The 24,518-nt window shown below is 36.6% G+C and overlaps 2 protein-coding genes across 14 annotated transcripts in view; one reads left to right on the top strand and one right to left on the bottom strand.

Annotated features, from left to right (window-relative positions):
- CENPU (centromere protein U) overlaps positions 1-18,344 on the top strand; it is a 31,765-nt gene extending 13,421 nt beyond the window's left edge. For 5 of the 8 annotated variants that reach the window (XM_057696930.1, XM_057696926.1, XM_057696927.1 and 2 more), the window contains 8 exons: positions 68-304; positions 4,024-4,090; positions 5,582-5,690; positions 7,637-7,715; positions 7,939-7,986; positions 9,077-9,138; positions 11,152-11,308; positions 18,093-18,344. In XM_057696930.1, the coding sequence (XP_057552913.1) occupies positions 68-304; positions 4,024-4,090; positions 5,582-5,690; positions 7,637-7,715; positions 7,939-7,986; positions 9,077-9,138; positions 11,152-11,308; positions 18,093-18,206 (873 nt within the window). In that variant the 3' untranslated portion in view covers positions 18,207-18,344. The remainder of the gene's footprint in view (positions 1-67; positions 305-4,023; positions 4,091-5,581; positions 5,691-7,636; positions 7,716-7,938; positions 7,987-9,076; positions 9,139-11,151; positions 11,309-18,092) is intronic. The other 3 variants (XM_057696931.1, XM_057696928.1, XM_057696933.1) reach the window with 3 other exon arrangements.
- A 463-nt stretch (positions 18,345-18,807) lies between these two features.
- The window catches only part of PRIMPOL (primase and DNA directed polymerase), a 40,448-nt gene continuing 34,737 nt past the window's right edge, over positions 18,808-24,518 (bottom strand). For 5 of the 6 annotated variants that reach the window (XM_057696924.1, XM_057696919.1, XM_057696923.1 and 2 more), the window contains 5 exons: positions 23,900-23,989; positions 23,714-23,822; positions 21,759-21,841; positions 21,633-21,679; positions 18,808-19,050 (listed from right to left, as the gene is read on the bottom strand). In XM_057696924.1, the coding sequence (XP_057552907.1) occupies positions 18,808-19,050; positions 21,633-21,679; positions 21,759-21,841; positions 23,714-23,822; positions 23,900-23,989 (572 nt within the window). The remainder of the gene's footprint in view (positions 19,051-21,632; positions 21,680-21,758; positions 21,842-23,713; positions 23,823-23,899; positions 23,990-24,518) is intronic. The other variant, XM_057696922.1, reaches the window with a different exon arrangement.

Here is a 24,518-nt window from a genome sequence, read left to right as displayed (position 1 = left end):
TAATACAGTAAGAATGATAAATCAGCATCTGTATTTTCTGAACAGTACTGCTGTTTTCTTGACATAGCCAAGAAGAAAACTCAAGCCCATTAGTGATGAATCTGAAAGCACTGAAGAAAGTGATGTAAGGAGAAAAGTTAAACCAGCAGAGGACATAAGTACACGACAACATGAAGCTGTTTCAGCTACTGCATCTTCAGGACTTTCAGAGAAAGCAGCTGAATCGATCACGCCTAAAAAGATAGGACCGCTTAGTGCAGAGCCCTCCATTGAAAAAGAGACCCCAGCAACAGAGAGTCAACTGGTAAGAGAATGTCCACCATCCCCTTGGAGAGAAAAAAGAGTCAACTGAAAATGTCTAGGAGGAAAACAAAGCATTTTCTTTTTTTTCCTTCACTTCTTTTAAAAGATAAGTTTTATATTTTTCTTATTATAAAAATAAGTTTATTTTAGGAAATTTGGTAGGTATGGAAAGGAAGATAAAATCACCTATAATTCTATTACGCCAAAATTAAAATCACCACCACATTTTTTGGTCTGTACTCTTCAGTCCTTCACTGAGCTTTTCCAACCCTAAGTGGAAGCATATCCTTGTCATTGAGTATTCGACACACCATCTGAACAAACGCATGGAGTTTCATTCACGAACGTGCCATAGTCTAGTTAATCTCTTCAAATGTAAGGACTTTGATGATTTTTTTTCCTAGCTAAATCTTTGTTCACATCCTTGATCATTTCCTTAGGAAAAAACTGCAATAAGATTTCTGAGTCATATGTATTCTATTCTAAGATTCTTGACCTTTCAATATAGTATCTTTTTTTTAATAAATTTATTTATTTTATTTATTTATTGGCTGTGCTGGGTCTTCGTTGCTGCACATGGGCTTTCTCTAGTTGCTGAGAGCGGGGGCTACTCTTCATTGTGGTGCGCAGGCTCCTCATTGTAGTGGCTTCTCTTGTTGTGGAGCACGGGCCCTAGGCGCATGGGCTTCAATAGTTGCGGCACATGGGCTCAATAGTTGTGGCACACGGGCTTAGTTGCTCCGTGGCATGTGGAATCTTCCCAGGGCAGGGCTCGAACCCGAGTCCCCTGCATTGGCAGGCAGATTCTTTACCACTGCGCCACCTAGGAAGTCCTCAATATAGTATCTTTTAATATGTCATAATCTGCCAGCCCCTTTATTTCAGGCTTCTGAACTCCACAACTGTGGGAGAAGAAATTTCTGTTCTTTTAATAAAGCCACGAAGCTGTCTATTACAGCAGCCACAGGAAATAAAACATTGCCCAGTGACTTTTCCTTTTTAGTAGCATGCTTTCTGGGTTCTAGAATTTCTAGAATATCCTTTTTTTTTTTCATAGTCTCTTGGCTGAGATTCCCTATCTGCGTAATCATTAAGGCCATCATTTCCTTCTTGGACATATTTGTGATAGCTGCTTTAAGGCCTTTGTTCTCTAAGTCAGGTACAGTCAGCCCTCTGTGTCTGCAGGTTCCACATCCATAGAGTCAACCAACCACTGATAGGGAATAGTCAAACAAATTCCATAAAGTTTCAAAAAAGCAAAAGTTGAATCTGCCATGCACCAGCAACTATTTCCATAGTATTTACATCATATTAGGCATTTTAAGTAATACAGAGGTGATTTAAAGTTTACAGGAGGAGGTATATAGATTATATGCAAATACTGTACCATTTTATAAAAGGGACTTGAACATCAGCGGAGTTGGGTATCCATGAGGGAGCCTGGAACCACCTTTCTCGGATATTGAGGGATGACTGTATCTGGGCTATCTCAGGGTCAGCTCCTTTGGAGTACTTTTTCTGTCTTAACTATAGGTCATTTTTAATAACATTTTTAATCTAATACTTTTTAATTGTGTATTGCTCATTAGTGATAGGTTGTTGAGATTTTATGTTGTGTTTTCTTCTGAATGTTGACTTTCATTCCAATAGGTATCTTGATTATTGGCTGATTATCTTGAACTTCTGTAGTGTGGTTTATCTTTGTTAAGGTCAGTCTTGGGTAGCCTAAGTTGTCTTCCAAGCCTAACTCAATGCACTCAACCTCTGTGTTCATTTTCAGTTGCTGCAAAGCAGAATACCACAAACTTTGTGACTTCAAACAACATACATTTATACTTCGTGGTTTCTGTAGGTCAGATGTCCAGGCCCACGTTAGCTGGATTCCCTGCTCAGGGTCTTACGGGCTGAAGTCAAAGTGCCAGCCAGGACTGAAATCTCACCTGAGGCTCGGGTCCTCGTCTGAGACCATGTGAGCTGTTGGTAGAATTCTGATCCTTGCCGTTGTAGGCTTGAGGTTCTCCTTCTCTCTCTGGTTGAAGCGGGGGGTCACTCTCTGCAACTAGAGGCTGCCCGTAGGTCCTGGTCACGTGGCCCTCTCACAACGTGGACTTGGCAGCCGACGTCTTCAGAGCCAGCCAGAGAATCTCTCCAGTCTGCTGCCCTGGCCCCTTACACGTCATGTGACCTCATCAAGGAAGTGACCTTCCCATCATATTCACAGGAGCCACCCACACTCACGGGGAGGGAATTATTTAAGTCCTTGGGAATCTTGCTCACCACACCCTCCAGTCTGTATCTCCCTGGTGAATCTGGCCAGAATTTGATTTTAGGCTTTGTTAGGGTGGCTTTAGGGTAGGCCTTACTCTACAGCAGTGTTTCTCAACCCTTTTTCATTGTTGTCCTGCATAAGAAGCCTTTATAGATATTTTTCCTCCTAACCATTCCACCCCCCAATTAAATTTTAATATCATAAGTATACTGTGTATCTATTTGTATACTAGGTACTTTGGAGGGTCACAAACCATTGTAATATCAAGATTTTCTGACATGCCCCCTAGGGAACAATTTCACCCTGTTGGAGATTCCATGATCTAGGGTACTGTTCTTACCCTTAAGTTGTGGTCTTTCCCCAAGCTCAGCTGGGTAGCTGTTAACTAGTTGTTTTTTGTTTGTTTTTTATAAATTATTTATTTGTTGGCTCTGTTGGGTCTTCGTTGCTGCACACAGGCTTTCTTTAGTTGTGGCAAGCAGGGGCTACTCTTCATTGCAGTGCGCGGGCTTCTCACTGTGGTTGCTTCTCTTGTTTCAGAGCACAGGCTCTAGGCACACAGGCTCTAGGCATGCAGGCTCAATGGTTGTGGCACATGGGCTTAGTTGCTCCTTGGCATGTGGGATCTTCCTGGATCAGGGATCAAACCCGTGTCCCCTGCATTGGCAGGCAGATTCTTAACCACTGCGCCAGGGAAGACCCTAAGAGTTGTTAATGAGGTCTCTTCTGCATTTTCTCCATCTAATTTCCCCCAGAATTTCCTGTCCTTTGTTACCTGTTATGTTCTTAATCCCACGACAGCCACATTCCAGTATACTCTTTGTAGCCTCATTCTGCACATGTGGAGCAGGCGGTCAAGGACTTTCGGGGAACCCCCACCAGACCTCTGATGTTCTCTTCTGAGCAGCCTGTTGCAAGTGCTCAGCTGCTGTACTCTGGTTTCTGCCTCCTCAGCCGAGTAGGGTTACCATTTTCTGCTGGGACTTAGCTTGCTGTGCTGCTGTCTGAAGTTGTCCCCAGGCATGGGGTTTGAAACAGGGCACCCCATGCCATAGGGTTCACCTGAGTTGCTCAGGCTTGTTTTGCCTGTTGTCCAGTGTCTAGCTGAAGGTGCCAACCCCCCCACCCCGCCATGGTTGTTTATGGCAAGAGAGCTAGTTCAGAAGCTGTTACTTCATCATAGCTTAGAGCAGAAATTGAGCTGATTCCATAAGGTCAGCTTCCTCCAAGGGAAGTCTTAATTTTTATTTTGAGGCAGTTTAATTTTTTCAATGTTTCCTGATAATAATTTAGATAATTTATATAATTAATATATTAGCTTAGAACAAAATGAGGATTGTAGATAAAATATTGACAGTGTCTGATAATACTGTCAATTCTTGTTTTAAGAGAAATTTCTCTTAAATAAAAATCTTTGCTGTGGTTTTTTGTTTTTGTTTGTTTTTTTTTAGAAAACTCAGAAAAAGAAGATGTTTCAAGGCAAAAGGAAGAAACCAAGAAGTGAAGCCACAGACTTGGGTATAGAATAATGTGTTATATGTAGTCAATCATTCAAGAATATCTTTCTTATTTATTTGTTTATTTATTTATTTGACATTGGGTTTTTGTTGCTGCCCATGAGCTTTCTCTAGTTGTGGAGAGTGGGAGCTGCTCTTTGTTGCGATGTGTGGGTTTCTCATTGCAGTGGCTTCTATTGTTGTGGAGCACAGGCTCTAGGCATGCAGGCTTCAGTAGTTGTGGCACACGGGCCCTAGAGCACAGGCTCAGTAGTTGTGGTGCTCAAGCTTAGTTGCTCCTCAGCATGTGGGATCTTCCCAGACCAGGGATCAAACCTGTGTCCCCTACATTGGCAGGTGGATTCTTAACCACTGCACCACCAGGGAAGTCCCAAGAATATCCTTTTTAAAAATACATTTCTTAATTTGATGAAGTAGTAAAATTAAGTACTGTATATACAATTGCCACTTTAAAAAGTTAAAAATATGTGACTTTGGAGTAACTGGTTTTTCCAACATGTATCATGAGAATTTTCAACATACAACAAAGGAGAAAGAATTTTACAATATATATTCATATACCTACTACCTAGATTTTACTATCAAAATTTATCATACTTGCTTTAGTGCCTATTAATCTATTTTTTCATCACATAGTGTATACTTTTTTCATACATCATAGAATGTACTCTTTTATAGAAGGCTCCTTTCACTCAGCATAACTTTGAGATTCATCCGTTATTTTGCATCATTTTTATTGATACAAAAAGTACTGAAAAATGGGAGGAAAATAAAGCATTTTCTCTTTCCTTCAATTCTTTTAAAAGATAGGTTTTATATTTTTCTTATTATAAAAATGTTTAATTTAGAAAATTTAAAAGATATGGAAAGGAAGATAAAATCACCTACAATTTCATCATCCCAAAATAACTACCATGTATTTTGGTCTATACTCAAATTCTTTTACTGAGTTTTTCTCACTTTAAGAGGGCTCATCATGTCCTTGTCATTAAGTATTCTATAATATCATTTTAATGAATGTATAATATTTCATTCACAGACGTACCATAGTTTAACCTCTTACCAGTATTACTATAGCTATCTAAATCAATACACTCAGTAACCTTTATGTGTCCTAGAAGTGGCCTATCAGGTAGATTAAAACTAAGAAAATACAGTTAACAAAGATCTCAACTACCAGTAGTGTTAGATAAGAGCAGACTATTAAGTAAAGGCACAGCAAGGTAATTAAAAGGCAGCAGTGCTTTAGGCTGCTTCAGCAGAAATGGGAGAACCAAGGAGACAGCAGCAGTTACAGGGTTAGGTACAGACAGGGGTTTGTGAGACTGGGTGAGGAAGAAGTGAGCATGTCTCCTCCCATGTGCTTCCTCAAAAACTCTCGCTATTTTTAGCAATTTGGTGGAACTACTTTTGTTGTAGGCTTTCAGAACCCTGGACCTAGAGCTAAATTGTTGATAAAAAGTATTTAAATTGACTTATCCTAATGTTCTAGATACTTCTGACTGTGTACCTATTTGGTGTTTAAAAGAAAAGAAAACCAGTGACATCATGGAGTTAGATGTTGTTTTGTCTGCATTTGAGAACATCCTCCTAGAGTATAAGTAAGTCTTTTGATGTTGTGATATATGTACCTAATAAATTTCCCTTGAAGTAGCACTTTTGCTCACCCCAGAGCTTTCGATATGTAGAATTTTATCATTGTTTTACATATTTTTAAACTTGCATTATATTTTTCTTTAAGCCTGTGAATTATTTAGTAGTATGTTTTTGTATGTCCCAATATGTGACTCTAATTTTTATTTTTGTATTAACCTTTTATCTTAAATAGTACCTGTTTTTGAAATATTGAGGCTTCCTTTATGGCCTGGCACATAATCTGTGGGGAAGCTTTAATTAGTGGGTCTATGTAGAATCTCTATTGGATCTATGTAGAGTCAGTATTACTCAGTTTTTCCTGGTACTTCTATCAATTTATTTTATTAGGACATCATGTTTAAAGTAGCTTTTAGATTGAACATTTTATCCTTATGTAGTGACCCTTTCCATCCCTAAAAATGCTTTTTTTGGTTTTAAAATCTGTTTTATCTGATATTAATGTCACTAGATTTCTTTTGCTAGTATCTGCCAGATTTTATATTTTTTTAACTTTCTTTTACTTTCAAACTTTATCTCACCTTAAACTTTATTTCTTATAAAAACTTTTTTAAATCCAAAGTGTCCATCTTTGAATTTCACCTGTTGACTTTAGTCCGTTTACATTCATTTTAATTACACATATATTTAGAAGAATGTATTGATCCATTGTTTTACTCATTTTTTAAAATCTTTTTGATGTTTTTAATCCCATATAACTTTAAAAAAGACAAACAGAATTTCTAACTCCCCACCAGTAAGATTAGAACTTTGGCAAGCTTTCATGTCTTGGTTTCTCTCCCTTCCCCTACCCAAAACCCATCATATTTATAATATCTAGAGACTTTTTAATTCTGGGAAAAGGGCTATCACAGTTGACATGAAATGGCTTCTCTTACCTATTTGAACTTGGGTTCTTGATTTTGAATTTGCCAGGGTGCTGCAACTTCGTAACTGGTTGCTGGAGTTCTCATAAAGGCTTTTTGGGCTGTATGTAGTTGTTAAGTTGGTTTCCCTGTGGGGGAATGAGGTCTGGAGTTTCCTATTCCACCATCTTCTGATGTCAGTAGAAATACTTCTTGACATCCTTTTTTTTTTTGATGAGAACTTCTACAAAAATCTGTATCCAAAAGTGCAGGCCTTCTCTTACATTATACTTAGCTTATGAAGAATTAGGCCATGGGGCTTAGTCCCCTTCTCCTGGGTGACTTTTCCTCATGGATTTGCCCCAAGAAAAAAGTAACTGTATGACAAACTGTCACACAAGAGATTTATTTTCATTTAAAAGCACACTTTAAATTATGGTACTGTACTGTGCCATGGCAGAATAGGTGTCTAACTGCCACCCTGGCGGAGTGTTTGCTGCCGCTGCACAGTCGCTGTGGGTCTGTGTCCAGCTCTGCGTGAGCCAGACTGGGAGACTGGGCTCTTTTGTCCCTGATGACAGGGACCTGAACCAGTTTCTTTGGGTCAGCTTTATGGTTTTTTCAGAACTGAATGGCTGGCTTCTGGCTACTTACTCACTGGTTAGTGCAAATGTGTTATACAATTATTTCTCCAGCTGTAGCAGGGAGGGAGGGAGGGGCTAAAGCCTGCTGGTCACTGGATCAGGCAGCAGAAAAAGACGGGGATTGGCTATAAACATCACTTTCCACATGGCTTAGTATCACCTGTTGGTGTGGGCAGTGTCAGGGTTTGGGGGAAATATTTCCTGTTCTTTTTTTCTGTTGAGATGTTTCCAGTATTTTTTTAAATATGAGAAAGGGCTGCAAGCTGACCATGCCATCTTAGATATTCAGAATGCCACATAGCAAACTCTGTGTGTGTCTATGGATGTGCTAAACAGATGAAACACACTTTTCAAAATCCTTTATATAATACCTAAGTTTGACTTTTTTTTTTTATTCTGCTATAGACAAAAAATAGACTCTAGAATTTGTAAGGAAGCCATCAACAGATTTCATTCTAATCTGAAAGAAGAACTCATCAAAATGGTAAGTTCACTGACATAAATTTGTTGGTCTAAATTTTTTTTACTGACCCTGAGCAGCATACTGTTGTCCTAGAAAAGGTTGCGTGTGCTGACAGTGTGGTAAGAACTCATTAGAACGATCCATATTTCACATGTTGTTTTCAAAATAGATGTGATATACTGTAAACTGATAAACATTTAACTTTGGAAGATGCATGCGAATATTTGTTTTTTGTTTTGTGTAGCTTAAAGAAGTCCAGATGTTGAAAACTCTGAAAAGGAAGAATGCTAAGGTAAACCACTTATGTGACTAGAAACAGTCCTGTAAAACATGCACATATGTAGAGTTATTTAGGTAAAGAAAGATCTTTTCTTCTTAGTCAGGCTTTTGTTTGGTTGATCTAGTGATTGGTCAGGTGAGTACTGTTCCTGTGAGCTAAGGAATGGGGATGCTACTTAGCCTAAAAGCGACTCTCAAGCCCAAAATGACCACTTATGTGGATAAGTATTAAGTAATATATATTTATCACTATCGTGTATGTCAGAAACCTTTTAGACCAAAGCACTGTCCCATGTCTCAGGTAAAAGGGCAGCCTGGGAAGAAAGTACTGAGTTAAGGGTCAGGAGACCTCCTTTCCTGTCCTGGTTCTGCTACTTCAGTGTACTGTATGCCAGTAGGTTTGCAAGGAAACATGAGGCCCTCCTTGCCCATCTGTGTATAGTTGGGCCAAATGACATCCATCCGATGTTCTAGCTCTAAACTTGCATGAACCCACATGTAGAAGCACAGCTCTCCCCTACATTTACAATAGAAATGGATTTGAAATGTATACATTTTTCCTTCCGGTGATTACAAGCCCTTTGTTTTTCAGTTTTAATCTCTTGTTGGTCAATTCTGCATTTCTTATAAGCAAGCAGGAGTAGTCTTAATGTCCAGCAGTGGAATATGACGTGGTCACTAAAAGTGATAGTTGAGATAATACAATGTATTATATCAAAATGTTCTTTTTAAAATACAGATTGCGTCATGACACTCCCCTGCTTCAGTATTTTCCTAGTGTTCCTAGATAAAATCGGAACTCCTTACTTTATAGCTTACAGGGTGGTAAAGATATGGCCCCACTTCCTCTTCAAAGTTGTCCTCAAGTGGATATCCCTGTTCTTTTCAAGAGTTCCCTGTTCTTGCCCTTCACAGCACATATCACAAGTTGTAATTACATCCTGTTTGTATGTAATGTCTATCTTCCCTGTTAGACCAGAGTTCCATGAACAGGGTTTGTCTTGTTTACCACTATATTTCCAGTACCTGGCACAGTGTGCAAGGCAGTGCTCAAATATTTAATTTATAATAAAATTAATTAAACAAATTGTTGTATTACTTAGATGATCTCAGATATCGAAAAGAAAAGGTGTCGTTTGATTGAAGTCCAGGATGAACTGCTTCGGTAAGATGTCAAAATCTTCTTTGAGAACTTACGAGAAAGATTTAATGATGATATGTCTTGCGAGGCTTTGTTGTAAAACTTGCTGCTGTGTTGCATTAAAACCCCAAGTTTTCTTTGAGCGTGGCAGCTCTGTGAAGGCAGGTTTTGCTGCTGAATTGAGCAGCTTTTAGCAAAGGAGAATTTGGCACTGCTCTATCCACCACTAGATCTCTCTGTTCTGGTCTGAGAGGCAGCCTACTTAGAGACTTAATGCATAGACTCTAGAACTAGACTGCCTGAGTTTGAATCTAGGCTCTGGCACATACTAGCTGTGCAGCCTTGGGCAGGTTACTTTGCCTCTCGATGCCTTAGTTCCGCATTTGTAAATGCGCATAATGGTAACTATACCTCACAGGATGTTGTGAGATATAAATGAATAATGATACACACAGTGCCTCACGGTGACTGGCATACAATAAGTGTTGTATTAAGTGTTAACAGTTTTTGTGAATGTTGTTGAAACGCAGCTTGGCATGGTACTCATGTGAACCCATTACCAAGTGCTGGGCCAGGAGAATTTCCACCAGGGCTGTCCCCATGGTCTGATTAGGAAGACTGGAGCACAGTCCATTAGCTGGTCAACCACTAGTATTTCTGGCAGTCTCCCATACACACAGGGCTGTTGTGTGTGCCAGAGGGTGGGTAGTAAAGCAGCAGAAGAATAAGCAGTCTCAGATATGCTCTCTGCCCTTTTAAGGAGTTTTAAAATAGCTTGAGAAAGTGGTCTTATCAGAAAAGACAACCTATGATTAAGTACTAAGTTTTAAAGATGAGAGTGCCACAGAAGTTTAGAAGAGCGAGAAACTGGTTGTCTAGGCCTTTGGTTTCCAAATCTAGTCTATGGACAGGTGCTGCTGGCCCATGCTAAAGCTTTGCCAAAATATGATGATAGGAAGCTTTTTAAGGTGTTAGCTGTGTGTGCTGGGCACTGTCCTAAATGCTTTCCGTGTTAACTCATCACCATAGCCCTGTGAGGTAGGTTACTTGGCTATACAAGACAACTATATAAGGCTCAGGTCTGTCTTAGGGATCTTTTGTTCCTTTTCTAGATAGAATTTTAGAAGCTGAGAAGTATAGTATTTTGAAAAGGCATAGAAAGAAAAAAATGTAGTATATCATTATTTTAACTTTACATGTGAAAAACCTAAGGCACAGGGCAGTAACTTACCTTCAGCCACCTGCCTAGGAAGTGGGGGATGTAGGATCTGGTGTCTGCCAACTGGCTCCAAATCTAGCACTCCTGCCCACAACCCTGCTGGCACAGTGAGTTTTCCAGAATGTGGCACTTGTTCAATGTATGGAACTGTTATGAGGACTTTTCTTTTACAAAATATTAGAGCATAGCTGTTTTTTTATATCTTTATTTGTGAGAATAAAAGATGGTAGCCTCTTCCCATTCTTTTATAAATTGGTCCACAAAATCCAAGTTATCCCTTTTTATAGATTAAGAAACTAATAAGCTACTGAGAGAGAGCAAGCAGGTTGCCCAAGGTCACACATTTCATCCAGGCACTGAGATAGTTTTTCCACTGGTTTTATTAGACCTTGGAAATGGACAAAATTTTGATAAGAGGAAGGGGGAGAGGGAAGGCTTTTTTGTCCATGTTTTTACTGTAAAACTGCAATACCTGTCTACTTCCACCTGGGGCGCTAAAATCTTTACCCAAGTACAGGTATATGTTTTAATTCAGTAGTTCCCAAGACTCTAAAAATGACTTTATGAACTTTAGGATATATAAGGTATATCTATGGGCTTTATTGCTAAGTACTCATTATGCATATTTCAGTGTTTTTCTATATTTTAAATTGATTTCAGAATCATTCACATTTATAATTTCAGAGCTAAACCATCTAGTCCACCTCCCCTCTTTTTTTTTACTTCACTCAGTATTCTTACATATTCCATCTCATACACCTTGGACTGTTGTTACACTTTGTCATTTATTTTCGGGAAAAATATTTTTTTTGTTTTAGGTTAGAACCAGAGCTGAAACAACTACAAATAAAGTATGATGAACTCAAGGAGCGAAAAGCTTCCCTTAGGAATGCAGCATATTTCTTGTCTAATTTAAAACAGCTCCATCAAGATTATTCAGATACTCAAGAGAAAGAACCAAATGTAAAGGAAACGGTAACTTCAATTTTCGCTTTTCACTATGCTTCAGAAGATACAGGGCATTTGCATGCTAGAGTAGCAGAGCTTTGAGGAAAGAGAAATGGAGAGGCAGTGTAAGTGTCTACCCAAAAAGCATCACTATAAGCTCGTGAAAATTTGTTATCACCACTTCTGTAGCTAATTAAGGCTAGAAGAGTAGAGAAAAATCCAGAAACACTGATTTTACAAAGGTATTTAAGCTTCAGAGAACTGGATTTCTTTAAGGGAAGTGTATCCTCTGTGTACAAATCTCAAGTGAACAACTATGTTTTATTACTGTAATTGTCATGAATGTAAGACTACTCATACATATTTAAAGACCAACCTCTTTGTTCTTTGTTCAGCCCATATTTTTAGTATCTTTTGTATCTGAAAAACTAGCCATTATCCCATATAAATGGTAGGTGTAATTTTAGAAGTTTAGAAATATTAAAAAAGGCATGTAGTAGGGAAAAGTGTGGTATGTTATTTTATTGAAGTATAGTTGATTCAGTTATACATATACTTGTTCAGATTCCTTTCTATTATTATAAGATATTGCACATAGTTCCCTATACAGTAGGTCCTTCCACTGTATACATATACCATATCTTCTTTATCCATTCCTCTGTCCATGGACATTTAAGTTGCTTCCATGTTTTGTCTATTGTAAATACTGATGTTATGAACATTGGAGCGTGTGTATCTTTTCAAGTTAGAGTTTCATCTTTTCTGGATATATGCCCAGGAGTGGGATTGCTGGATCATATGGTAACTATTTTTAGTTTTTGAAGGAACCTTCATACTGTTCCCCATAGTGACTACACCAATTTACATTCCCACCAACAATATAGGAGGATTCTCTTTTCTCCACACTCTCTCCAGCATTTATCATTTGTAGACTTTTTGATGATGGCCATTCTGACTGGTACTAAGTGGTACCTCACTGTAGTTTTAATTTGCATTTCTTTAATAATTAGCAATGTTAATCATCCTATGCACTTGTTGGCCATCTTTATGTCTTCTTTGGAGAAATGTCTATTTAGGTCTTGGGTTGTTTGATATTGAGCTGTAAAAGCTGTTTGTATGTTTTGGAAATTAAGTTCTTGTCAGTTGCATCATTTGTATATATTTTCTCCCATTCTATAGGTTGCCTTTTTGTTTATGGTTTCCTCCTTTGCCGTGTGTTTAATTAGGTTCCATTTGTTTATTTTTGCTTTTGTTTCCATTACTGTAGGAGACATCCAAAAAACTGCTGTGATTTACGTCAGTGTTCTGCCTATGTTTTCCTCTAGGAGTTTTATAGTATCCGGTCTTACACTTAGGTCTTTAATGCATTTTATTTTTGTATATGGTGTTAGAAAATGTCCTAATTTCGTTCTTTTACATGTAGCTGTCTAGTTTTCCCAGCACCACTTATTGAAGAGACTGTCTTTTCTCCACTGTATGTTTCTGCCTCCTTTGTCATAGATTAATTGGCCATAAGTGCATGGGTTTATTTCTGGGCTTTCTATCCTGTTCCATTGATTTATGTGTCTTTGTGCCATAACATACTGTTTTGATTACTGTAGATTACTACAGCTTTATAGTATAGCCTGAAATCAGGAAGCATGATATCTCTAGCTCTGTTCTTTCCTCAGGATTGTTTTAGCTATTATGTTTCTATACAAATTTAAAAAATTTTTGTTCCAGTTATGTGAAAAATACCATCTGTAATTTGATAAGGATTGTATTGAATCTGTAGATTGCCTTGGGAAATATGGTCAATATTGATACTGAGTCTTCCAATCCAAGAACATGGTATACCTTTTTTTAATTTCTTTAAATTTAATTTTCATTTTATATTGAAGTATAGTTGATTCACAATACTGTTTCAGATGTACAACAAAGTGATTCAGTTATACATATACATGTATCCATTATTTTTCAGATTCTTTACCCAGATAGGTTATTACAGAATATTGAGTAGTTCCCTGTGCTATACAGTGGGTCCTTGTTGATTATCTATTTTATATACAGTAGTGTGTATATGTTAATCCTGAATTCCCAATTTATCCCTCCCTTGCCCTTTCCCCTTTGGTATCCATAAATTTGTTTTGTTAATAAATTCATTTGTATCATTTTTTTAGATTCTACATGTAAATGATATCATACAATGTTTGTCTTTCTCTGACTTAACTTCACTTAGTATGATAATCTTGGTCCATCCATGTTGCTGCAAATGGCATTATTTCATTCTTTGATCTGGCTGAGTAATATTCCACAGTATATATACACTACATCTTCTTTATCCATTCCTCTGTGGATGGACATTTAGGTTGCTTCCATGTCTTGGCTATTGCAAATACTGCTGCAGTGAACATTGGGGTGCATGTATCTTTTCAAATTATGGTTTTCTTCAGATATATGCCCAGGAGTGAAACTGCTGGATCATTTGGTAGTTCTGATTTTAGATTTTGAAGAAACCTTCATTCTGTTCTCCATAGTGGTTATACCAATCTACATTCTAACAAATTGTGTAGGAAGGTCCCCTTTTCTCCACACCCTCTCCAGCATTTGTTGTTTGTAGGGTATTTGATGATGCGTTCTGACTGATGTGAGGTTGACACCTCCTTGTAGTTTTAATTTGCATTTCTCTAATAATTAGCGATGGTGAGCATCTTTTCCTGTGCTTTTTGACCATCAATGTGTCTTCTTTGGAGAAATGTCTGTTTAGATCTTCTGTCCATTTTTTGATTGGGTTTTTTTTTTTTTTTTTTTTTTTGAGCTGCATGACTGTATATTTTAGAAATTAATCCACTGTTGGCTGCTTTGTTTGCAAATACCTTCTCCCATTCTGTGGGTTGTCTTTTTGTTATGTTTATTACTTACTTTGCTGTGCAAAAAGCTTTTAAGTTTAATTAGGTCCCATTTGTTTTTGTTTTCTTTACTCTAGGAGGTGGCTCCAAAAAGACAGTACTGTGATTTATGTTAAAGAGTGTTTTGCCTACATCGCCCTCTGTTTTATAGTATCCAGTATACAATCTGGTATATCTTTTCATCTATTTGTATCCTCTTCTGTTTCTTTCGTCAGCATCTGATAGTTTTTGGAATATAGGTCTTTTACCTCCTTAGGTAGATTTATTCCTAGGTATTTTATTCTTTTTGTTGTGATGATAAATGGGATTGTTTCCTTAATTTCTCTTTTTGATATTTCATTGTTAGTATATAGCAATGCAACAGATGTCTGTATATTAATTTTGTATCCTGCAACTTTACCGAATTCATCAATAAGCTGTAGTAATTTTCTGGTAGTGTTTTTGGATTTTGTAGGTATAGTATCATGTCATTTGCAAGCAGTGACAGTTTTACGTCTTCCATTCCAGTTTGGATTCCTTTTCTTTTTCTTCTCTATCAAAACTATGTTGAATAAAACTGGCAAGAATACGCATCTTTGTCTTGTTCCTGATCTTAGAGGAAATGCTTTCAGTTTTTCACCACTGAGTATGGTGTTAGATGTGGGAATGTCATATATGGCCTTTATTATGTTGAGGTATGTTCCCTCTGTGCCCACTTTCTGGAGTTTTTAATCATAAATGGATGTTGAATTTTATCAAAAGCTCTTTTGCATCTACTGAGATGATCATATGGTTTTTTTTTTTTAATTTATACTGGAGTATAGTTGTTTTACAACATTGTTAGTTCCTACTGAATCAGCTATATGTATACATATATCCCCTCTTTTTTTGATTTCCTCCCCATTTAGGTCACCACAGAGCATTAGTAGAATTTCCTGTGCTATACAATAAGTTCTCATTAGTTATTTTATACATAGTACCAATAGTATACACATGTCAATCCCAATCTCCCAATTCATCCCACCCCTCTTCCCCCCTTGGTGTCCCTGTTTGTTCTCTGTATGTGTGTTTCTATTTCTGCTTTGTAAGATCATCTATACCAATTTTTTCCAGATTCTACATGTGTTAACATATGATATTTTTCTCTTTCTGACTTCCTTCACTCTGTATGACAGTCTCTAGGTCCACCCACGTCTCTACAAATGACCCAATTTCATTCCTTTTTATGGCTGAGTAATACTGCCTTGTATATATGTACCATATCTTCTTTATCCATTTCTCTGTGGATGGACATTTAGGTTGTTTCCATGTCCTGGCTGTTGTAAATAGTGCCACAATGAACACTGGGGTGCATGTGTCTTTGTAAATTGATACAGCCACTATGGAGAACAGTATGGAGGTTCTGTAAAAAGCTAAAAATGGAACTACCATTTGACCCAGCAATCCCACTACTGGGCATATACCCAGAGATCATATGGTTTTTATTCTACAGTTTGTTAGTGAGGTATATCACATTGATTAATTTGTAGATACTGAAACATCCTTGTATCCATGAAATGAGTCCCACTTGATCATGGTGTGTGATTGTTTTAATGTATTATTGGATTTGGTTTGCTAGCTTTTATTGAGGATTTTTGCATCTGTGTTCAGTGATATTGGTGTGTACTTTTCTTTTCTTGAGATATTTTTGGTTTTGGTATCAGGGCGATGGTGGCCTCATAGAATGAGTTTGGAAGTATTCCTTCCTCTGCAATTTTTTGGAATAGTTTCAGAAGGACAGGTGTTAACTCTTCTCTAAATGTTCGGTAGAATTCACTTGTGAAGCCATCTGGTCCTGGACTTTTGGTTGTTTGGAGTTTTTAAATTACTGATTCAATTTCAGTAACTAGTAATTAATTGGTCTATTCATATTTCCTATTTCTTGCTTGGCTCAGTTTTAATAAACTTTGTAATTGGTTCTGATTTTTGCTGCAGACTTTGCTACTGTTGTGATAACCAGCCCAGATTAATAGAAATGTTTAAATTACAGGGAAAAAAAACCTGTATATTTTATATAAAAATGTGGTATACTAATATATAATGTATACATACATCTTATCCTTCACTTCCACATTCAACTTTAGGGTTTTGATACTGATCTAAAAGTTAGGCTCAGGAGAATAAAGATTTGTTTATATTCAGTATATTAGAGATCTGGAAATAGAATGTTTTTAAATTACTTTTTGTGACAGCACCCAGCTGGTCTAAAGCTTATTTGGAGTTGGGGATTTGGTTAGTAGGAGAAATTAATAATAGCACAGGTTGAAATTTGAACATAATAACTTTGGTGAGAACTGAGACTGAGTCACTGCCTTGTTTGGAATACATGACTCTTACTAACATCTTGTTCTGTGCAAGCCCTTGAGCCTTCTGGAGCAGCTGTCCGTTATGCTTTCAGAGTGTAGTTATTGGGGTATGTGTCTCACCTCTTTTCCTAAACTAAGAATCTAGCACCAAAGTTAGGTCCTCCCCATGGTCCCCACCCCAGAGCAGGTGCCCCATGGTAGCTTGAACACATTAGGCTCTCAAATATTAGTTAAATTGAATTGCCTAGTAATGTTAGGTGATATTCTAGAAAAAATTCCATTATTTTGTGGGTGGTAGTCTGACAGCTTTTCTGCTTTACTTCATTTCTAAGACAATCACCTTGAAAACATAAACAACAAAATATCATAAGTACATGAGTCAAAAATTATCCATACTCTGGCTATATTAAAACTTATAAAAATTCTACAGCCAGAGTGCAGATAATTTTTGACTCACCTGCGTATGATACAACTGTCTGGATTTTAGTCACTCACCTATGGTACATATATACAATGGAATATTACTCAGCCATAAAAAGGAACGAAATTGGTCACTTGTAGAGATGCGGATAGATCTAGAGTGTCATACAGAGTGTAGTAAGCCAGAAAGAGAAAAACAAATATTGTATATTAATGCATATATGTGGAATCTAGAAAAATGGTACAGATGAACCTACCTGCAGGGCAAGAATAGAGACAAAGAGAGTGGACATGTGGACTCAGCAGGAAGGGGAGGGTAAGATGAATTGGGGGATTAGGACTGACATATATAAACTACCATGCGTAAGATAGCGGGAACATGCTATATAAAGCACAGGGAGCTCAGCCCTGTGCTCTGTGATGACCTGGATGGGGGGACGGTGGGAGGGAGGTCCAAGAGGAAAGGGATATAGGTATACATATAGCTGATTCACTTCATTGTACAGTAGAAAGTAACAACATTGTAAAGCAGTTATACTCCAGTAAAATACACACACACACACAAAACTACACCATGATGTTTGGCTTTGTTAATTATTTCAAAATCATGAGTTGAGTTTTTCTATTTTACATTGGGCTTGTATTTAACTTTATCTTTAATCATTAAGGACAATTTAGATTGGCAACTTTTAAGACACTTAATTGCTCTTCCCAATAAGTAATTTTTCTAGATGATGAATTTTTAGGGGCCTGGTGTTCTCGTTCCATCAGTTCTTACAGTAAATCTGCCATATGGTTTCCTGTGTTTAAAATAGCATGAGATCAAGCAACCCCCACAGAGCTGTAGCTGACTTGCCCAAACCAAGTCTTAACCTGTCCTGGGATGATTTTGTTTTTAATAATTCAGATGCCACAGTTCTTTGAGCCCACTGGTCTTCTGGGATGATTAGCTCAAGCTTTGCAAAGCAGTTCCCTTGCAACCTCATTTATCAGTTGTCCTATGGTAATGGATTAAAGAACAATTTTATCCAAAAAATGAGAGGAAGAGTGATTCCCTTAGAGTGATTCCTTAAGAGCTCTATTAATAACTGGCACTTGGTCATAACATTGAGCAATGTAAAATGGATAGGGTTATAAAAGTTTTTGATATTTGTTAATCTAAATATTTTCCTTCAATAGTATGATTCATCCAGTCTTCCAGCTCTGCTATTCAAAGCAAGACCCCTTTTGGGAGCTGAAAACCATCTACAAAATATCAACTACCAATTAGAGAAGCTCCTTGACCAGAAATGAGACCAGTCTACTAAAGTGTACACATATAAAGATTAGTATGCTACTGCTTGTTACCTTCTGAAACTGTATGTATTTTTCCACAAAGGAGATGCGAGGAAAAACCCTAAAACTTTATTAATTTGAATTATTTCTTTTTATTGTTATAGCAACATTCTCAGATACATTTAAAAAGAGTAAACTTGTCTAATTGTTCAGGCTGGTTGTATAGTCTTGTTACCTTTGTCATTAAAGTTAAATGGCTAGGTATAGTAGTATTAGAGGCCATAATTAACTTTTCTCATTAACGTCAAGTAACGAGTTTTTAAATGTTGACACTTAATCAGCCCTAGACATACAAAAGTTTTACCCTAAAAATAAAAAGTGCAAAATTAAGCTGATGTGAACATAGAATAACTTTGGTTAATCAAAGGAGGAGATGTCTACTGAATTTAAGCACACTGGTGCTAATTTTCAATAAAACTGGTTTACTTCAGTAAATAAGATTTGGAAGCAAAGTGATAAAACTTAGCTGATATAACAGTCTTAATAAGTTACTATAATTTAATGTTATTAAATCTGTCTTCAAGCAAATTACAGCTTAGTTATATGTGTCCATAATTAGCTACTCTTGTAATACTTCCATAATTAGTTCATCAGGAATTTCATCCATTCCATTATAACTGAGAAGACTGTTCTCTGCAGCTTCTATTAATTCAGCATCTTCTGTAGCCTCCAAAATATAAGCATCATCAATGCCATTATCCCAGTCAGCATCAGAAAATGTACCTTTTGATGACTCACTAGATGATGGTTCATGAGGATTCTTGCTTTCATTGTTTGTTGCTTTATCTGTTGTAAACTCTTCCTTTAGTTCCAAAGGGGAGGGAGAGTAGAGTAGGAAGAAAATACCGATTATTCAGGCAGAACGTGTGATAATTTCACCATATAGTTGATCTATACTGCATTAAGGTATTCAGTTCAACAGATGTTAAAATGAATACACTGGATGACATTGTCTCCAACAGTCACCATGGGAATGGGCTCACTGTTGCTGTCTTTGTGGCACACTCCTGAATTTTTAAAAAGTGGATAGTCTAGCTGAAGGCAAACTGGTTTTTAAAATTTATCTGCTATCTTAACAGACTGATTTCTGTATCTTTAAAGTATTTTAAAAATTAACATGGAATGAAAAAAGTTAAGTTTTGAAACAACTGTCCAAGTATGACTGGATTTGTATATAAAATAGAATTATATCAACATTAATGTTCCTGAACTTAATAATTTCACTATAGGTATATAGGAATGGTCTTCATTTCTTGTTAAGCATGTAGCTGGAGAATAAGGAGGGTTTTGATGTCTGCAGCTGACTCTGAAAAGATCTGCTATGGCTGAATGTTTATGTGTCACTGCCCTCCCCACCCCACCCCCCAATATTCATTAGGTTGAAATCTTAACCCCCAGGGTGATGATATTAGGATGTGAGGTCTTTGGCAGATTAGATGAGGATAGACCCTCATGAATGGGATTAGTGCCCTTATAAAAGACCAGAGTGCTCTGTGATCCCTTCTGCCAGGGAAGGACACAGTGAGAAGAGAGCTCTCAATGACCCAGGAAGCTGACTAGAGTCTGCCAGCACCTTGATCTTGAACTGGCCAGCCTCCAGAACTGTGAGAAATTTGTTATTTTTAAGTCACTCAGTCTAAGGTATTGTTATAGCACCCTGAAATGCCTAAGACAAGATTCATCAAAAATAATGTGTAATGTGTACAGCAGAGGGAGAAAAGTGCCGCCAAATGTTTAACAAATAGCAAATGTGGAGGAAAAGCATACAGGAGAGTTCCTCGTTCTTCTGCAACATTTCTGTAGGTTAAAACTTCTTTTAAGTAAAAATGTTTAAAAACTGTTACTGCAATAGAAAAATAGGCAAATAACACTGGTGATTTAGTTAAACAAACAGATGAAGCAGAAATAACAAAATGTTAACTGTTAAAACTAAGTGATAGGTTTATTATACTGTTATTTTAAATAAAAAGCCAAAATAAATCCAAGCAGTGGCAATACTGTACACCAAAAGTACTTTCAACTTGGCATTTTTGATTATTACTGGATAAGCAGGAAAAAAAGAAACTTATAGAAACCCACTGAAACCATAAATGTTCATCAAAATAACACTCCAAATGAACAAGGATGAAACCTTCTTAGAGGCACAGTTTAAAAAAATTTTTTCTTGGTTATTTCAAAACATTTTTTAACCTAGTAGTTTACCAGAGCATCTGGCTATTAGCTATTTTATATCCAGCTCCTACAGATAAAAAATGAGATTTCTACCATTTCAGTATGAATTTTTTCAGGAGGCATTTTTTAAATCAAATTGAATAGGTATCAGATAATTATCTAAATTGGGAACTCAAGCACTAACTCGGCTTGTAGCAGGTAACTTTTATTCTAACTATAACACCATAAACAAAAATGCTGATAAATGGGGGGGGACCCACTAAAAAGTCTAGAAAATAACAAAAGAGTACTTAATAAAAAGTTCTTGTAAAATATTAATAAGACCCCATACAAAAGTAGACAGGGCAGTTACAGGCAATACATAAGAGAAACACAGTAAGCCTGATAAAAGTTAAATTGCATTAATAAGTGTAAATTAAAACACCTCATATATCACTTTATGCCTACCAGGTTAGTAGAGATTAAAAGGTAAAAATAAGCAATGTTGGCAAGTGTAGGGTAATTAGATGCTCCTATAAACTGTGAAGTCTCAATTTCCTATCATTTTTTGGAGAGCAATTTGGAAATATGTATGGAAAATATATGTGATACCTTAAGTAGAAAACAGTATGTATACCATGGCTTTAAAAAAACACAATTGATATATTGATATACAGATATAAATTCTAGAAGATATAGACAAAAACATTTACATCAGTTATCTGAGTGGTCAAATTATGTGACAATGATTTTTTCCTTTTGTGCTTTATGTATTTTGTAATGTTTTTCTACAATGAATGTGAATTACTTGCGTAAATAAAAGTTTTTAAAAGAAAAATATCGGTTTGGCAACCTGATAGATATTATCTATTATCTGATTAGCTATCAAAACAAAATGCATATACCCTTTGACACAATTCTACTTCTAGAAATTCTTCCTATAGTTTAAAGAACCAATATATTTTGATATACTCTATAAAGCAAAAATGAGAAATTTATTAAATGTCAAACTGGTTAATAGCTATCTACACAATTTCTTATGCAGCAGTGGGAAAAAATGAGATTCATATTATCAGATATGTGCCGAGATGGGACAATCGCTACAACATATTCCTAAGTGAAAACAAGGTACTGAACAGTGTGTTTAAACAATATCTGGACACACCCGGACACCATTAGTCCATTTACCATTGTACCAAGAAATAGTAACGAGAAAGAAAAAACTGCACTTACCTCTTTGAGAAGAAACAGGAGACATACTTCAGTAGGTAATGGGAAACCTGAATCAGAAAGATAGTAAAACTATTATATAAATATCTAATTTTCACTTTATAGTAAATGTAAAAATTAGTAACTCACAGTCAGATTTGAAGTTTTCTGCTTTACATACAGGGTCATGACATTTTTGATACCAAACTTCATTTTTCAAGTCAACCAAAATCCTTTACATTAAAAAAAAAAAGGAAGAAAAAATTACTTTCTAGCCTGGATAGAAAACAAAATTCAGCTACATGCCATTTACAAGAGATATGCCTAAGACTTAAAGATGGAGAAAAGTTTAAAAGCATGAAAGATATTTGCCAAACTATGGTTGCCAAAAATATCACACAAAATGAACTTTAGGGCAAAAATTACATATTCACGAAAGTCCTCCCAGGAAGATATTCCCAACCTGTATCCACCAAATAAGAGAGCTTCAAATATGTGAGCAAAACTGGCAGAACTTCAAGGGTAAGCAAATCTTCAACCATAAATCAAGATTAACACAAAATCCAGGATAATCTCTAAAGAAACGGGTTGGGTACTTCTGAGGTTTGAATACATTCTGTTTCTTATGGTGAGTGGCAGATATGACAAGTTATCATTTTAGTATTAGTCCTTAAAGTGTACATATACATTATATACATACTTTTATATACATGATATATTTCACAATTAAGAAAAAATACATTGTGAATACATAATACAACCTGGTAATTCTTCAGAAAGAAATATATAGCAACCTGAGAATCTCAAAAAGTTAAAAAGATGGTCACTGTATAATGATTTTCTGACACTTTTATGCATAGAAAAAAGACTAGAAAGTACACCAAAATTATAACCATAGTTATTACTGGTTCTGGGACTATGGGTGGTCTTTTCCTTTGTGTTTTTCTGTTACAGCTTTGTATATTGAGCATATAGTTGTTGTTTTTTTTACTGAATCTGCATATGTAGTTTAGCACAGAATAATATTTAAGATGTTTTCCAGCTTTCTAACAAAAGCTTCCTCATCTTCTCCTATCTGTCCCATGTGCTTTAAAAACTTGATATACTGAAGTCTGAGCTTTGACATCAGGTGTTAAAACATAGCAAAATTTCTCACATCATAAATAACTACTGGGTTTCTATTTTATTCCTATTCTAAACATGTCCTTATATGATTTAAAGTTCTTCTGGGGACTTCCCTGGTTGCCCAGTGGTTAGGAATCCACCTGCCAACGCAGGGTACACAGGTTCAATCCCTGGTCCAGGAAGATCCCACGTGCCGAGAAGCAACTAAGCCCATGTGCCGCAATGACTGAGCCTGTGCTCTAGAGCCCACGAGCCACAACTACCGAGCCCACATGCCACGACTACTGAAGCCCGTGCACCTAGAGCCCAAACTCTGCAACAAGAGAAGTCACTGCACTGAGAGGCCTACACACCACAAATGAAGAGTAGCTCCCACTCGCCACAACTAGAGAAAGCCTGCACACAGCAAGGAAGACCCAACGGAGCCAAAAAATAAATTTAAAAAAAACTTTGGTTTTACTTCATCCTTTACTTCCTCTCCTTTTGCCAGGGACATATAAAAGAAAACTCCAAAAACAGGGCCTGGCACATACAGCAAGCACTCAAATATTGGTTCCCGTTACCACTCTTTGTCTTGAACATGATAACATAACCTTAACTCCAATTCTTACACACTAACAGAGTAGCTTCCTTCTTGCCCAGATTTGCTCACTTTTGATTTAGACTCCATACGTGTCAAGGACCCATGGCTAGTGCCTCTTGTTTCTTTCTAACCCCACTTAATTCTACTCTAGTTTCCCCAAGATTTTACTATTTAAGGGATTATTTTACCAAATAAAGTACAAATAAAGATATGTGCTACAGGCAAGGTAATAATTAAGATATTCAAATATTAAAAAACAAATCAAAATATAAACTGAATTACAACTAAATCTATTATAACAAAATCATTTTTATATTCTCATCTTTAAAAAGTACAGACATTTAGAATGTAATACTGGTTAAACATATAGGACTCATTAACAAACAGTACTACTTACATGATATTATTACTCTTGTGGGCTCTTCCAATGTTTTCACACCAGCGGTATTTACAAATATCATAAACCAATAACTCTTCTGGGAAAAAGTAGTTCCAACGCCGAATTCCTGAATCACAAATAATGTTTCTAAAGGTATTATTACTCTATCATGTAACAGTTAATAAAGAATAAGATTATCTTTACCTCCTTTAATTCCATTTTTATTCACCAATGAGAGAACAAATTGATCAATCTCAGGGTAAGGTGAACACTGAAAACCTTCAATGGTTTCTACTGCAACAGAAAGAAAAATTAATTATAAATCTTTATAGCTAAAAGATGAGTTACATTTTAGGTTGTTGTTTAGTACAATTGGTTTTACAACCTACACCCGCCAGTTTTTTGGTTTTTTGTTTTGTTTTTCTACCTTCTCTGCAATTTGTCTTTTAGTCAGTCATGGATTCTTACAAGGAAGCAGGTAAAATTCAAACCTCCCAAATAAAAATTTTAGCTAATTTTCATAAAAGCATTTAATATCACTTCAATTGCTTGCTTCATTCTGATAAAGAGAAAAAAGCAGCCCCTTACATCCAGGAGCTGTCCTAGTATTGTCACTGAGGCCTTGGTGTTGCTACAAGCTGGCTGGGAACTCACAGCTCAGCCCTTGCTGTTCTCCTGTTAATCATAAACTATTTCACAGAACTACAATATCAGATACGTCACTCTGTGGCCATGAGTAACAAAAACGAAGCCCATTCTGTAATCAGGTACAAACAGAGACAAAACGTGAACATTTTTCAAACCACAAAAATGACCAAACGCT

This window comes from Hippopotamus amphibius, chromosome 10 (assembly GCF_030028045.1).
Source record: "Hippopotamus amphibius kiboko isolate mHipAmp2 chromosome 10, mHipAmp2.hap2, whole genome shotgun sequence".
Taxonomy (NCBI): Eukaryota; Metazoa; Chordata; class Mammalia; order Artiodactyla; family Hippopotamidae; genus Hippopotamus; species Hippopotamus amphibius.
Note: the sequence above shows the minus strand (reverse complement) of the source record. Positions and strands in the feature narration are given on the sequence as shown.